The sequence below is a fragment of the Chiloscyllium punctatum genome, chromosome 22 (assembly GCF_047496795.1).
Source record: "Chiloscyllium punctatum isolate Juve2018m chromosome 22, sChiPun1.3, whole genome shotgun sequence".
Classification (NCBI taxonomy): domain Eukaryota; kingdom Metazoa; phylum Chordata; class Chondrichthyes; order Orectolobiformes; family Hemiscylliidae; genus Chiloscyllium; species Chiloscyllium punctatum.
Window position 1 is genome coordinate 17,332,987 of NC_092760.1, and position 16,724 is coordinate 17,349,710.

The 16,724-nt window shown below is 41.2% G+C and overlaps 1 protein-coding gene across 1 annotated transcript in view; it reads left to right on the plus strand.

Moving 5' to 3' along the window:
• The window catches only part of LOC140493871 (embryonic protein UVS.2-like), a 51,039-nt gene extending 35,500 nt beyond the window's left edge, over positions 1-15,539 (plus strand). Inside the window, exons 6-7 of the mRNA XM_072592864.1 lie at positions 6,451-6,572; positions 15,294-15,539. Of these exons, the coding sequence (XP_072448965.1) occupies positions 6,451-6,572; positions 15,294-15,539 (368 nt within the window). The remainder of the gene's footprint in view (positions 1-6,450; positions 6,573-15,293) is intronic.
• Positions 15,540-16,724: the final 1,185 nt, after the last annotated feature.

Consider the following 16,724-nt stretch of genomic DNA (forward strand, 5'->3'; position numbering starts at 1 on the left):
GAGAGAACGCAGCAATGCAAAAACTGTAAAAAAAAAGAAGGGAAGGAGTGAGTAGCAGTGGTCACATCATAAAAAAGCAAGAGGAATGAGAGAGCAGAGGAGAAATAATAAAACAGAGAGTGGTGGAAAGACAATAAAAGTGTGCGAACATTGGTGAGGACATAAAACAGAATGAGGGGTGAGAGCAGCAATGATGGACAAACTATTAAACAGTCCAAGGGGAGGAGAGAGAACACACTGATGGAAAACCAGTGAAACAGCAGAAGAGTAGATGAGAGCAGTGTCAGAGGGGCCATGAAACAACATGAAGTGAGATGAGAGTGCAGCAGTGAAGAGACCTTAGCACAGTGCAAAGGGAGGTGAGGGCAATGGGGAAAGACCATTAAGCATTGCGATGTGCTGAGAGGGAGCAGCAGAATAGATAACAGCTAGGCTTTGTGGCTCCTGAGCAGATCTGAGGAAAATGAACATGTGATAGCACAGGGCAATGGCTAAATCTCGGTTGGGGAACCTCCATGATACACAAGCAATTGTATGGTTTCACTGGTAGTGATATGGTTTACTAGCAGTAGTAAAGCTTATTAGAGGTCGTAGGATTTATTAGTCAAAAGTTAATTATCCCAGAATAAAGATTGCAGAGCAGGTATCCTGTTGTGGCTGCAGAATGTTAATTCCGTTTGATGCCAGTGCAATTCACGGCAACTACATTTACACTAAATCTTTGCAGCTTGGGGAACATGAACTCAAAATAAATGAGCTGGAATCCAAGCTAAAATGAAATAAAAAGTACTGGTATACTTTGTTCCAGAAGGTAGTTACGTTGTGTTAGGGGACTCTCTAGTCCAGACAGACGTTTCTGTGGCCAGCAGAGAAAAATCAGAATGGTGTGTTGTTTCCCTGGTGCCAGAATCAAGGATGTCTCAGAGAGGGTACAGAATGTTCTCACGGGGGAGAGGGGCCAGCAAGAGGTCATTGTCCACATTGGAACTAACGATATAGGAAGGGAAAGGTTGAGATTCTGAAGGGAGATTACAGAGAGTTAGGCAGAAATTTAAAAAGGAGGTCCTCAAGGGTAATAATATCTGGATTACTCCCAGTGCTATGAGCTAGTGAGGGCAGGAATAGGAGGATAGAGCAGATGAATGCATGGCTGAGGAGTTGGTATATGGGAGAAGGATTCACATTTCTGGATCATTGGAATCTCTTTTGGTGTAGAAGTGACCTGTACAAGAAGGACGGATTGCACCTAAATTGGAAGGAGACTAATATACTGGCAGGGAAATTTGCGAGAGCTGCTCGGGAGGATTCAAACTAGTAAGGTGGGGTGGGGGGGGTGGGACCCAGGGAGATAGTGAGAAAAGAGATCGATCTGAGACGGGTACAGCTGAGAACAGAAGTGAGTCAAACAGTCAGGGCAGGCAGGGACAAAGCAGAGAACAAGGGAGCACTAATAAACTAAACTGCATTTATTTCAATGCAAGAGGCCTAACAGGGAAGGCAGATGATCTCAGGGCATGGTTAGGAAAATGGGGCTGGGATATCATAGCATTTACAGAAATGTGGCTCAGGGATGGACAGGACAGGCAGCTTAATGTTCCAGGATACAAATGCTGCAGGAAGGACAGAAAGGGAGGCAAGAGAGGACGGGGGGTGGCATTTTTGATAAGAGGTAGCATTACAGCTGTGCTGAGGGAGGATATTCCCGGAAATACATCCAGGGAAGTTATTTGGATGGAAGTGAGCAATAAGAGAGGGATGATCACCTTATTGGGATTGTATTATAGACCCCCTAATAGTCAGAGGGAAATTAAGAAACAAATTTGTAAGGAAATCTCAGTTATCTGTAAGAATAATAGGGTGGTTATGGTAGGGGATTTTAACTTTCCAAACTTAGATTGGGACTGCCATAATGTTAAGGATTTAAATGGAGAGGAATTTGTTAAGTGTGTACAAGAAACATTTTTTGATTCAATATGTGGATGTACTGCTAGGGAAGGTGCAAAACTTGACCTAATCTTGAGAAATAAGGCAGGGCAGGTGACTGAGGTGTCAGTGGGGGAGCATTTTAGGGCCAGCAACCATAATTCTATTAGTTTTAAAATAGTGATGGAAGAGGACAGACCAAATCTAAAAGTTGGAGTTCTAAATTGGAGAAAGGCCAATTTTGACGGTATTAGGCAAGAACTTTCAAAATTCCGGATTCGTGGAGCTGGAAGAGCACAGCAGTTCAGGTAACATCCGAGGAGCAGTAAAACTTTCAAAAGCTGATTGGGGGCAGATGTTCGCAGGTAAAGGGATGGCTGGAAAATGGGAAGCCTTCAGAAATGAGATAACATGAGTCCAGAGTCAGTATATTCCTGTTAGGATGAAAGGAAAAGGCTGGTAGGTGTAGGGAATGCTGGATGATGAAAGAAATTGAAGGTTTGGTTCAGAAAAAGAAGGAAGCATGTCAGGTGTAGACAGGATAGATCGAGCGAATCATTAGAATATAAAGGAAGGAGGAGTATACTTAAGAGGGAAATCAGGAGGGCAAAAAGGGGACATGAGCTAGCTTTGGCAAATAGAGGTAAGAAGAATCCGAAGGATCTTTGCAAATACATTAAGGACAAAAGGGTAATGAGGGAGAGAATAGGGCTCCTCAAAGATTAGCAAGGTGGTCTTTCTGTGGAGATGGAGGAGATACTAAACAAGTATTTTGCATCAGTATTTACTGTGGAAAAGAATATGGAAAATATAGAATGTAAGGAAATAGATAGTAATATCTTGAAAAATGTCCATATTACAAAGGAGGAAGTGCTGGATGTCTTGAAACGCACAAAAGTGTTTAAATACCCAGGATCTGATTAGAACTCTATGGGAAGCTAAGGAAGTGATTGCTGGGCCTCTTGCTGAGATATTTGTATAATTAATAATCACAGGTGAGGTGCCGGAAGACTGGAGGTTGCCAAACGTGGTGCCACTGTTTAAGAAGGGTGGTAAGGACATGCCAGGAAACTATAGACCAGTGATCCTGATGTCGGTGGTGGGCAAGTTGTTGGAGGGAATCCTGAGGGACAGGATGTATATATCTTTGGATGAAGAAGTAACAAAGGGGATTAATGGGGCAGAGCGGTAGATGTGATCTATATGGACTTCAGTAAGGCATTCGACAAGGTTCCCCATGGCAGACTGGTTAGCAAGGTTAGATCTCATGGAATACAGGGAGAACGAGCCATTTTATACAAAACTGGCTCAAAAGTAGAAGGCAGAGGGTGGTGGTGGAGGGTTGTTTTTCAGACTGGAGGCCTGTGACCAGTGGAGTGCCACAAGGATCGGTGCTGGGTCCACTCTTTTTCATAATTTGTATACGTGATTTGGATGTGAGCATAAGAGGTACAGTTAGTAAGTTTGCAGATGACACCAAAATTGGAGGTGTAGTGGACAGCGAAGAAGGTTACCTCAGATTACAACAGGATCTGGATCAGATGGGCCAATGGGCTGAGAAGTGGCAGATGGATTTTAATTTAGATAAATGTAAAGTGCTGCATTTTGAGAAAGCAAATCTTAGCAAGACTTATACACTTAATGGTAAGGTCCTAGGGAGTGTTGCTGAACAAAAAGACCTTGGAGTGCAGGTTCATAGCTCCTTGAAAGTGGAGTCGCAGGCAGATAGGATAGTGAAGAAGGTGTTTGGTATGCTTTCCTTTATTGGTCAGAGTATTGAGTACAGGAGTTGGAAGGTCATGTTGCAACTGCACAGGACATTGGTTACGTCACTGTTGGAATATTGCATGCAATTCCGGTCTCCTTCCGATCAGAAAGATGTTGTGAAAATTGAAAGGGTTATAAGGATGTAGCCAGGGGTGGAGGATTTGAGCTATAGGGAGAGGCTGAACAGGCTGGGGCTGTTTTCCCTGGAGCATCAGAGGCTGAGGTTATAAACCTTATAGAGATTTATAAAATTATGAGGGGCATGGATAGGGTAAATAGGCAAAGTCTTTTCCGAGGGATGGAGTAGTCCAGAACTAGAGGGCATAGTTTTAGGGTGAGAGGGGAACGATATAAAAGAGACCTAAGGCGCAACTTTTTCATGCAGAGGGTAGTACGTGTGTGGAATGAGCTGCCAGAGGATGTGGTGGAGGCTGGTACAATTGCAACATTTAAAAGGCTTCTGGATGGGTATATGAATAGGAAGGGTTTGGAGGGATATGGGCCGGGTGCTGGCAGGTGGGACTTGTTTGGGTTGGGATATCTGGTCGGCATGGGCAAGTTGGACCAAAGAGTCTGTTTCCGTGCTGTACATCTCTATGACTATGACTCTATGACAATCCGTAGGATAAAATCTTCTGATTTGATTTGTGGTCAGGGACACGAGATGGTTCTGCAAGTGTAACAGTCAATGAGACCGAGAATACAGAATTCAATTGTCCTTCCAATTATCCAATAGGTAGGAGTGGTGGCTATGAGGTGGAAAGGCAAACTGACCATGGAATTGTGATGCAGAGAGCACCCAGTGGGGGAACCAAAAAAAATGTTGCGATATTGGGGACAGTCAGGATATATGACACAGTTCCCTGAAGCAGAGAACTTGAATTCAGAAAGCTGTATTGATTACCTAGTGTCAGGGTTTTGGATATTTACTCAGAACTGGAGAGAACGTGCTGTGGGAGGGGGAAGATCCTGTCAGCATTGTCCACTTGGGAACCAACAACATAAGTAAGATGAGGAAAGAATTGCTGCTGAGGAATTGTGAGTGGCTAGAGGATAAACTAAAAATCAGAACTTCAAATGTAGTAATGGAAAGATGTTGTGAAACTTGAAAGGGTTCAGAAAAGATTTACAAGGATGTTGCCAGGTTTGGAGGATTTGAGCTATAAGGAGAGGCTGAACAGGCTGGGGCTGTTTTCCCTGGAGTGTCAGAGGCTGAGGGGTGACCTTATAGAGATTTACAAAATTAAGAGGGGCATGGATAGAGTAAATAGACAAAGTCTTTTCCCTGGGGTCAGGGAGTCCAGAACTAGAGGGCATAGGTTTAGGGTGAGAGGGGAAAGATATAAAAGAGACCTAAGGGGCAACTTTTTCACATAGAGGGTGGTTCGGGTATGGAATGAGCTGCCAGAGGAAGTGGTAGAGGCTGGTACAATTGCAACATTTAAGAGGTGTTTGGATGAGTATATGAATAGGAAGGGTTTGGAGGGATATGGGCCGGGTGCGGGCAGGTGGGACTAGATTGGGTTGGGATATCTGGTCAGCATGGACAGGTTGGACCGAAGGGTCTGTTTCCATGCTGTACCCTTCTATGACTATGACTCTAATCTGTGGATTATTAGGTGATCCATAAGAACATTAACAAAGGCTAAAGAAGATCAAGGAGGTAGATGCATGACTTAAAGACTGGTGTGGGAGTAATGTATTTTGAATTATGCACAAGTGGAATCAGTGTTGCAGAAAGTAGGTGCTGTCCGACTGTGAATGGCCTTTACCTAAACCATGCTGCGGCAAGTGTTCTGGCAAGCATATGACTAAGATGGTAGAGAATACTTTAAACTAAATAACGTGAAGAAATCTTCATCTGAGATGAGGTATGGTAAATAAATGGGAAACAGTTGGTAAAGAGCAGAGTCATAATTTTAGTAATGATAACCAGAGTGTGGCAGAAAAGGAAAGTACAAACTTAATGGTGCACCTATAGGTAAAACCAGACTTTGTAAAAATGGCAAAAAGATGGAGTTAAAGGCTGTGTGTGTGAATACATGTATTATCATTGATTAAGAATCTTAAGTGCGTGGCCAGTTGCTTGAGCCCTTCCACGACCAGTAGGAATGGCAGGAGATGGAAACACTTTTCAGTTTTCAACTGGGGAAATGAGTTTAATTTTATTTAAGTTTCTGTTGAACTTTTGGATTTGTTTACCGTGCCCCTTGGAGGAATAATTCTTGAGTTAATTTATTTATTTGTTTAATGAAGACCATCAGATATAGGAGCAGAATTAGGCTATTTGGCTTAGTCATGGCTCAGTGGTTCGCACTGCTGCCTCACAGCACTCGGAACTCAGGTTTGATTCCACCCTCAGGCAACTGTCTATTTGGAGTTTGCACATTTTCCATGTGTCTACATGGGTTTTCTCTGGGTGCTCTGGTTACCGTCCACAGTCCATAGATGTGCAGATTAGATGGATTGGCAATGCTAAATTGCCCTTAGTGTCCAGAATGTACAGGATCAGTATGTTAGCAATGGAAATGCAGAGTTATAGGGTGGGATGGTCTTCAGAGGGTCAGTATGGACTCGATGGACCAAATGTTCTGCTTCCACACTGTAGAGATTCTATGTTTCGACTGTTATTAATCTGATTCCTTAAAAATGTGTGATCAGAATCTGTCTATCTCAGCTGTGAAATGCATATTGTAATACAGAACTATACCTTGCATGTTTGCAAATTATTATTTCAAACTATAACTTTTAAACTTTTAGAAATATGCGGAGGACTATACAGGCATGAAGCAGGAAAATTCACCTCTCCAAATTTCCCAAACTTATATCCGAACAATGCTCGTTGCACATGGATATTTAAAACATCTCATGATAGAAAACGTGTAAGTAAGACCACAACACCATTGTCTGGTTTGCTATCCAATATAATTAGGACTCCTGCAGCTATGTCCAAGGGGGATATAACTAGAGTTCTTTGATGCCTGAAATTTTTGTGACTTTTCTTCCCATCGTTAGAGTGGACATTCAGAACTAGAAAAAAAACATTTTTATACTTTTCCAGCTGTTTGTTACAAATCTGTGAGCAATTTTACAATGAGCAGCATTGTGAACAGATTTGCTGTCACCAGCCTCTTTCAGGCTAAGGATATACAAAGTCTCATGCCATACATAAAAGCTACTTGCTAATACACTGAAAAGAAACTCTCTTTAAAAACTTTAGTTTTTTGCATGATAATGTTATGAGGAGATGTGATCCAAATCTTATGTTTTAAAAATTAGGTGGACCTACATAAATTTATCGTAAACTTTTAAACAAATTGGTCTTTACTGAGGAAAAGGCACCAGGTACAACAGCAACATGTGACTTTATCAGAGCAGGTGCATTCGGTCTGGAAAACCTTCAGAGAGAGGTCATGTGTCACAGTTTTGAATTCTGTTCAAAGTAGAATTTGACCTGCCTGAAGAGCAACAGTCCATTGCTTCCTGTCTCTTCCTTTGGAATTCCTCTCCACAAAATGTTGAGCTGAAAACCCACCAAAAGTCTTCTTCACAACTCATGGAGTATTCCTGAAAAGACAGTGTGTCTGTCTGTGTACAATTATTTGCGTGATTCAAACGGTCAATAATCTTTGCATCTTTGTTTGGAAGTGAACAACTTTATTTGTTTGGCTGATTTGTTCTTAGTACTGAACTTGGCATTGTCTGACTGCTGCGTAGTTGGCCACATCATCAAACTGTTTGAACACCTTTAGAAAGACATATTCATTATTTGTGTAGTTTAATGCCAGACTGATTTGGAGATTCTTACAGGCCGAAGGTTAAGCTTGAATACATTTCTTGGCTTTGCCTTCTCCTCGACCAAAGAAATACTATTTATTATACATTAATATTTAATTATGCTATGCACGGTAATCATTGGTATATTCGGCTCTAACTTGTAGTTACATTAAGAAAGGAGTAATTCATCCTTTCCTGTCTTCATGTCCATGTTGTAGTCTGGTCTGATGTGTTCCAGACTATCTAAAGTTTTACCTCTACCCACCCTGTTCTTTATGTTACATGTTGTCCAGACCCATGACTTCATTACAAGGGTGTTCTCTTGGGTCTGATGCCCTTGCACGACAATTTGAAATGGGGCATTAAGTTTTCTTTAAAGAGAACAGCAGGTCAGATCTCTTGTGAATAGACTGTACTGAACAAAATATTTAGTTTCGAAACCAGTATATCCTGCAGCAGAATAGGCTACATTGTAAGACAAATGTAAGATAAAAGCCAAAAGAACTGCAGATGCTGTAAATCAGAAACAAAAACAGAAGTTGCTGGAAAAGCTCAGCAGGTCTGGTAGCATCTGTGAAGAGAAGTCAGAGTTAACGTTTCGGGTCCAGTGACCCTTTCTCAGAACTGGTGCTGAAACATTAACTCTGATTTCTCTTCACAGATGCTGCCAGACCTGCTGAACTGAAGGCTGATGGCCAGTAAAAACTTACAGCTAAAAAACTGATCGTGGCTCAGACAGTAATTAGTCAATTAACGAAATACCCAGACCCAAATTCACTGCTAAGTAGGCTGGAGAGGTGTTCATCAAAAAAAGACGGGTAGTCGACACATGCTGCAAAGATCACTTCAAAAATCACCCCAACAAAGACTCTGTCCTCAAATCCAAGCCACGGAATGCAATCAGCATCACTTTAGCACAACTCCACTGGTTGCAAAATAGAAAAGGCCATTCAACAGATGCCTAAAGAACAAAGACATCAGAAACAGATGGAATCCCTACTGATGCACTTCAGTCTGAAGGGAAAGCACTTTATTAGCATGATAACACTATCATTTCGTTTATCTGAACAGAGGGGAGTAGTAAGCAAGGATGTCTCTTAATCATCACCATCCTCAAGAAAGGTGACAGATATCACATATTCCAACCTCTAAAAAACTTGTATGGTATATTTCCAATTCACTCAGTACACTTGTAGTCCATCCACAGCTGCACTGGCAATTGCCGTTGTATGGTATAAACACAGAAGCTGCTGGAGACCTCATTCTCACCAGTCTGCCAGCTGCAGATGCCTCTGTCTGTAACACTATCAGTAAGAGTGACTACTGCACAGTCTTTATGGATGTGAAGTTCCACCTTCATATTGAAAAAAACGTTAATTGTAATATCTGGCGCTACCACTGCATGAAATATGACAAACTTTGAACAGATCTAACAACTCAAGATTGGTCATCTGTGAGGCGCTGTGGGCCATCAACAACCTTAGCATTGAACGCCAGTACAATCTGTAACCTCATAGCCTGGCATATCCCTCTCTCAATTATTACCATCAAGCCAGGGGATCAACCCTGGCTCACTCGAGAGTTCAGGAGGACAAGCCAGGAGTATCACCAGGCATACCTGAAAATGTGTGTCAACAGCACTATTTGCATACCAAGCAGCATAAGCAGCAAGTGATAGACAGAGCTAAGCGATCCCACAACTACCAATCGGATCTAAGGTCGGTATTCCTGCCACATCCAGTCTTGAATAGTGGTGCACAATTAAATGCCTCACTGAGGAGGATGCTCCACAAATATCCCCATCCTCAGTGATGGAAGAGCCCCACACAGCAGTGCAAAAGATAAGGCTGAAGCAATTGCAGCAATCTTGAGCCAGAAGTGGTGAATGGTTGATCCATCTAGGCCTCCTGCAGTGGTCCTCAGCAATACAGATACCAGTCTTCAGCCAATTTGATTCACTCCAAGTGATATCAAGAAACAGTTGGAGACATTGGATACTGCAAAGGTCATAAACCCTGACAATGTTCCAGCAATAGTACTGAAGACTAGGGCTCCACAACTAGCTGCTTCCCGAGCCAAGCTATTCCAGTACAATTACAACACTGGTACCTTCCCAACAATGTGGAAAATTGCCCACATATGTCCTGTACATGAAAAGGAGGACAAATCCAATCCTGCCAATTGCTTCCCCATCACTATACTCTCGATCATCAGTAAAGTGATGAAAGGTGTTATCGACAGTGCTATCAAGCAGCATCTGCTCAACAATAACCTGCTCTGTGATGCCTAGTCTGGATTCTGCCAGGGCCACTCGGCCGCGACCTCATTCTCACCTTGGTTCAAACATGGACAAAAGAGTTGAGGTGAGGTGAGAGTGATAGCCCTTGACATCAAAGAGTCTGGATTAGAGAGGTGCTGGAAAAGCACAGCAGGTCAGGCAGCATCCGAGGAGCAGCAAAAGCCCTTCATCAGGAATAGAGGCAGGGTGCCTGCAGAGTGGAGAGATAAATGAGAGAGGGGTGGGGAGAAAGTAGCATAGAGTACAATAGGTGAATGGGGGTGGGGATGGAAATTATAGGTCAGAGAGGAGGGTGGGGGAAGGTAGCAGAGAGGAGGATGGAGTGGATAGGTGGAAAGGAAGATAGGCAGGTAGGACAGATCATGGTGGTGCTGAGCTGGACGTTTGAAGCTGGGGTGAGATGGGGGAAGGGGAAATGAGAAAACTGGTGAAATCCACATTGATGCCCTGGGGTTGAAGTGTTCCGAGGCGGAAGATGAGACGCTCTTCCTCCAGGCTTGTGTGGTGAGGGAGTGGCAGTGGAGGAGGCCCAGGATCTGCATGTGGGAGGGGGGGTTGAAATGTTAGTACACAGGGCGGTGGGGTTGATTGGTGCGGGTGTCCTGGAGATGTTCCATAAAGCGCTCTGCTAGGAGGTGTCCAGTCTCCCCAGTGTAGAGGAGACCGCATCGGGAGCAACGGATACAATAAATGATGAGCAGGTAAAACTTTGATGGATGTGGAAGGCTCCTGCAAGGTTTGTAGCTCAGGTTGAGGTTTAGGGTGTAGATTTGCTCGCTGAGCTGTAGGTTTGATATCCAGACATTTCATTACCTGGCTAGGTAACATCATCAGTGGCGACCTCCAAGTGAAGCGAAGCTGTTGTCTCCTGCTTTCTATTTATATGTTTGTCCTGGATGGGGTTCCTGGGGTTTGTGGTGATGTAATTTCCTGTTTGTTTTCTGAGGGGTTGGTAGATGGTATCTAGATCTATGTGTTTGTTTATGACCTTGTGGTTGGAGTGCCAGGCCTCTAGGAAGCTTCAGCTAATGCTCTGGATATCTGGATTCAAATTCCGCCACAGCAGAATTAAGAATCTATTAATGACCATGAAACCATTGTTGATTGTCAGAAAACCCATCCGGTTCAATAATGCCCTTCAGGGAAGGAAATCTCACCTCAGCTCGTCTGACCCACATATGTCTCTCGATCCACAGCAACGGCACAAACAGCCCTGCAAACTCTGTAAAGTCTTCCTTCTAAGTTTTTTTTTGTTTTTATTCACTCGTAGTATGTGGGCATTGCTGGCTGGCGAACATTTATTGCCCATCCCTAGTTGTCCTTGTGATAGTGATGGTAAGCTGCCTTCTTAAAGTGCTATAGTCCTCATGCTGTATGTTGACCCACAATGCCCTTAGGGAGGGAATTGCAGGATTTTGATCCAGCGACAGAGAAGGAACCACGATCTATTTCCAAATCAGGATGGTGAGTGGCTTGGAGGGGAACTTGCAGATGGTGGTGTTTCCATGTATCTACTACTATCGCCACATCCAGATAGTTTATACAGACTGTGAACAGACTTGGCCCTCACATTATTTCTTTTGATGCCCCACTAGTAGCAGCTTTTCATTTATTCCTAATATTTCCTTTCTGTCTGTTATCAATTTGTAAACTATGCTAGTATATTACCCAAACTCATTCAGTCTAATTTTATTTACTCTCCTTGTCTGTGGGACTTTATTAAATGCTTTCTGAAAATCCAAATACACCTCATATATGGATTAACTCTTTATCTATACTCCAGATAGCATCCTCACAAAAACTCCAAAACGTTTTGTCAAATTTCTCATAAATTCAGATTAGATGTGCTTAATTTCACCATTATTTTCTAAATGTCTAGTCATCACATCATTAATAGCAGATCTTTATATTTTTCCTCCCAGTCATATCAAACTAACAGGTTTATAATTCTCCATTTTCACTGTTCTTCCTGTTTGTAAATAGTGGGGCTTCATTTGCTAATTTCCAGTCTTAAAGAACCTACCCAAAATCTATGGAATTTTGAAAGATAATAACATCCATTTGTTTTATAATCATCATCTTCAAATCTCTGGGATGTGGCTCATCTGGTCGAGGGATTTATTTGTCTTTTACAAATACGGATTCCTTCTACTCATTCAGTATCACAAGTCTCTTAATTAAGTATTTCTGGGGGATTTGATGTATCTTTCTCTGTAAAGACAATTAGAAAATAGAATTGGATTTTCTCTTAACAAATGTTCAACCATTGTTTTAGATTTCTATTTTGTAACTCTCATCATTCTTTGTCATCAACATCCTACCATACTTTGTTCCAACGTCCTTCAGCTCTGTTCTGTTTAGCCTGCTTATATTTCTTGTCGATTCCTTCCTGTTCACTAGTTAATAGCTTTTGCCACCTTCCCATTTAGCATTTTCAACAGGAATCAGCACTATCCCGATTCAGGTGGAGCACATTTCACCAGACTGCTCAGTCCTGTCCCAGAATTGGTGCCCATGACCCTCGAAAAGGAATCCATAACCCACACTAGTGGTGTTTGTCTTCCCTTAAATGTTCATTTCTGCTCAGTGGCTAGCATTGCTGTCTCACAGTGCCAGGGACCTGGGGTTTGATTGCAGCCTCCGGCAACTGTCTGTGTGGAGTTTGCACATTCTCCCCACATCTGCATGTTTTCTCTGGGTGCTCCGGTTTCCTCCCAATATCCAAAGATGTGCGGGTCAGGTGAATTGGCCAAGCTAAAATGCCCATAGTGTTCAGGGATGTGTAGGGTAGGTCCAATAATTAAGGTTAAATGTAGAGTAATGGATTTGAGTGGGATACTCTTCGGAGGGTTGGTATGGACCTGTTGGGCTGAAGGGCCTATTTCCACACTGTAAGAATTCTCAAGTTCTTGCTTTTTAATTTAGAGCTTAACTGCAGATACTCTTCCATCTTGATCTCCTTCCCTCCTCCTTGTTGTTCCTAACCATTTGCTTTGTCAAAACATATTCCATGACAAATGGATTAACCCAATTTGTTTTCCACTTTCCTTTTTTGCCACAGAGAGATGGCCTTTGCCCAGCAGGAGATAGGCAACACCAACTTGGATTCTTTTTTATTGAGTGCAGAGGGATGCTGTATATCTTTGATTAAGTAAAGTCTCTTGTTGCAACTATATTTCCATTCTGCTCTTCCTCCTCACTATCAGGCTTCATGGACACAGTATCTTGGTGTGCATTGCAATCCTTTTGCTTGTCCTCACAAATAGCAAGAACATCATATCTATTAGAAAGGATCAGTGATTACAAGACTTACTTTCAGTTTCTCCTTAATCCCTGGTACCCTGTATCCCTGCTAAACAGTTCCTTATCAGTAACACAAGCCTTTTGTAACCAGCATTTTATTCAGAGTTATGATTGTATTCTGGATTTGACTATCCAAAACAATGTTGCCCTCCCTTATGGCCTGAAGTCTTAACTACTCGATGAATTTGAGCCGATGAGAGTTGAGATGGGGACATTTTGTACAGATGTGTTTGCTCTGGGCAGCTCACCATTCACAAAGCCGCTCATCCTGCACTCCAGAAATGCAATCAGCTCTGTCATATCCTCAACTAGCTTTATTATTTTTATCAGTTAAGGTCTTTATTCAAAGATTATTTGTAATTATATAAAGCACTTATGTAATTATGGTATAAATTTAAGGTATGACATATCTTCTAGTTTTAGAGCATTAACGGTAGCCTACATATTTTCTTTTACTGGCTGTAGCCCTTTTACATTGATTTTCAGGCCAATCTCTGCTGACATAAAAGCACACTTAACTCTTTTTCAACCTCATGATGTGATCGTGGAGCCCTGTTTGGAATTCATCCAACACATAAAAACTGTATTCTTCTATTATGGTTGCAGTCAACACATTGATAAAATGGAATCCCTTGCAAAATCTTAGCCCTTGCACATTGGAAGATTTTTGGAAACTAATTTACACAATGGCACTGCTATTTGTAAAAGTATAATGCCTTGCATATTTATCATGAGATACCATTGACTCTCTCCATCTATACTGAGTTACACATAAGAATCAGACAAACCCAACATCATTATTATCTTGAATGCAACAAACTCTATATACAAATCCTAAAATGTTTGTGAATTCAACTGTGTGGTTGATTTTTCGTTACATTGCAATTTTGGTAAATGTTTGGACTGTGCATGAGAAAATAGATTTTGGGTATGGTTTGCTGGATGAAAGAATCCAGTAAAACTTTCTAACCTATAAAATCTTATGCTTGAGCTTGCATATAATATTGCTTTCACGAAGAAGTGTTTGAAAAATACTTAAGTAGTTGGTGGCTACACATTTTTTCTGCTTATTCCAAATTTAAACCTGTCAGTTTTCACTAGTAACCTAAGATTAAAACATTGCTTCAGCTTATTTTGAATAGCACACCTTTAAAAAAAATGCTTTCTTCTGTTCAAAACTTGCCTAATTCTGAATCTGAATCTCATTGTTTTCACCTTTTCATGCATAATTAGCTTGAAAGAACATGTCCATTCTTTCAATATAAGAACTGAATTGTTCTCAAAAGATCAACTGAATTGTTCTACCAAAGATTCCATTTTACCAAAGATGCCATTTTATCCCATTTTCAAATGTACCATTGACTGTAACTCTGCCACACTTACAGAAGCCAAGTCAGCCAAATTAGAACAAATTCACCAAAGCCAGTGAAATCAGTTGAAGAACCAGATGTACACTAGGAACTACACTAGCCTAATCAACTGTATATATAGCTACGTGTTTTCAGAAACAATGAAAATCTGCACAATCTAGCTGAAAGTCTTCACCATTTAATCTGATAGCTTTCCATGAGTTGGCTCATTTTGCTCATTGTGGTCTCTATCACCATGGACTATAAATAGTTTTACACTTTGATCATATCCCCAGCCAAAATCTGTTATAAGTTTGGAGAAACTTGTCAAAAGGGAAAGACTCCAAGGTTACCATATTGTTTAATGACATCATGTACTGGACATTCCCATAACTTATTATGGCGCATAACAAAGAAATGATTGTGTTACCATATACCTGCTAGGAATGAAAGCTTTTCCTTTGGTAGACACTGTTAAAAAAGCTCAAAGCACTGCAATCCTATCAACCTTGCATACTGTAATATTGAGGATACACATTTCAAATATAGGGTAGATCAAACCAACTGCTGCATCAAACTGCTGCATCAAACCAACTGGTGGTATTGAATTTCATGAATATTGTTGAAGCTGCACTCACCTAAGCAAGTGAAGAGAACTGCACCAGTGCAAAAGCTAAAACTGCTGAACAAATTCAATTTCAAATCAGATTCTACCCTCAACCAATGAAATCTTAAAATTGTCTCCCAATCAGTTATCTTTTAGAAAAGCTCACTTCTTTTTCACATTGCAAATTGTTTCGTCATTTATCATAGTAAATAACTGACTTACACCATTCTGGATAATCTGCCTGATTTGATCGTTATCTTCTTTACAGGTTTTCATACAGTTTACAAAATTTCAAGTAGAAGAGTTTATAAACTGCTACAGTGACCGAGTAATAATTCATGACGGTGACGATGCACTTGCTCCAGTCCTGGAAGGGCCAACTTGTGGTGGAGAGAATCCAGCAGTGATATCAACTAGAAAATCATTATTTGTTCAATTTTACAGTGCCCAGTCATGGCAAGCATATGGCTTCAGTGCAAAATATGAATTTGGTAATATTGTCTTCAAATTATAAATTACATATTTAGTTGAATAGCTATTTAATATTAAACAGTATGCTTAGCGCTAAATCTCTTCCTTTTGTTTTATAGTTAGGTGTGGTTATACATTGAAAGGTGCAAAGGGAGCTATTGATTTTAGAACTTGGGACACCACTTTTCCTTGGGGAAAATGTTTTTGGGTCGTTCTAGTACGAAGATCATTTAAGGTATATAAAACAATTTTACTTTCTTTTAAATTTAGAGTAGAAACTTCTGATTAGTCATTCATTAAAAACTCAAAAGTAAAATTAAATATTGTAATGGAAAGGTTATTTCATGTGAACTCAAAATCCTATGAGAAATTATATAATATCATTTTCCAAACTGTCAGAGGTAAACAGAGGAGCAGATATGTAGGCATATCGTAGAAAGGTGTGAAAAAAAACAGGGTTATACTTGCAGGGGACTTCAATTTTGATAACATTAACTGGGATCATCTTAGTATGAGAGGATTGGATGGGGTGGAAATTTTAAAGTCCATCCAAGAGAGCCTTTTGTTCAAGTATGTAGATCATCCAACTAGAGATGGGACAGTGCTCGACCTAATTGTAAGGAAATGAATCTGGTAAAGTGGTTGAAGTGTAAGTGGGTGAGCATTTTGGGGATTGTGAACATAAGTCTATAAATAGAAAGCAGGAGACAACAGCTTCGCTTCACTTGGAGGTCGCCACTGATGATGTTACCGAGCCAGGTAATGAAACGTCTGGATATCAAACCTACAGCTCAGCGAGCAAACCTACACCCCACAAGTTTATATGTTCCAGAGAAGTTGAGTGTCTCAATTGGGGGAAGGCCAACTTCAATACCATTAGATAGGATCTGGCAGACATGGACTGGGAGCAAGTATTTGCAGGCAAAATCAGAAGTTGCTGGAAAAACTCAGCAGGGTTGGCAGCATCTGTGGAGAGAAAGCAAAGTTAACTTTTCAGGTCCAGTGACCCTTATTAACAATTGATAGTAGCTAGGAAAAGCATATATAATATATATTCTAGAAAAGGTTGGGGTGAAGGGGATAGAGTAAACAATAGGTGGAAATGGAGCCCAGATAGTGAGAATAACCATTAGACACAAAAGGAATAGGTAAAGGTTAGGCTGGGAGAATGATACTGCTAACGAGCATCATTTGTGGCTTACGTGGGTAGTTTGTGGTAGTAGCTCAT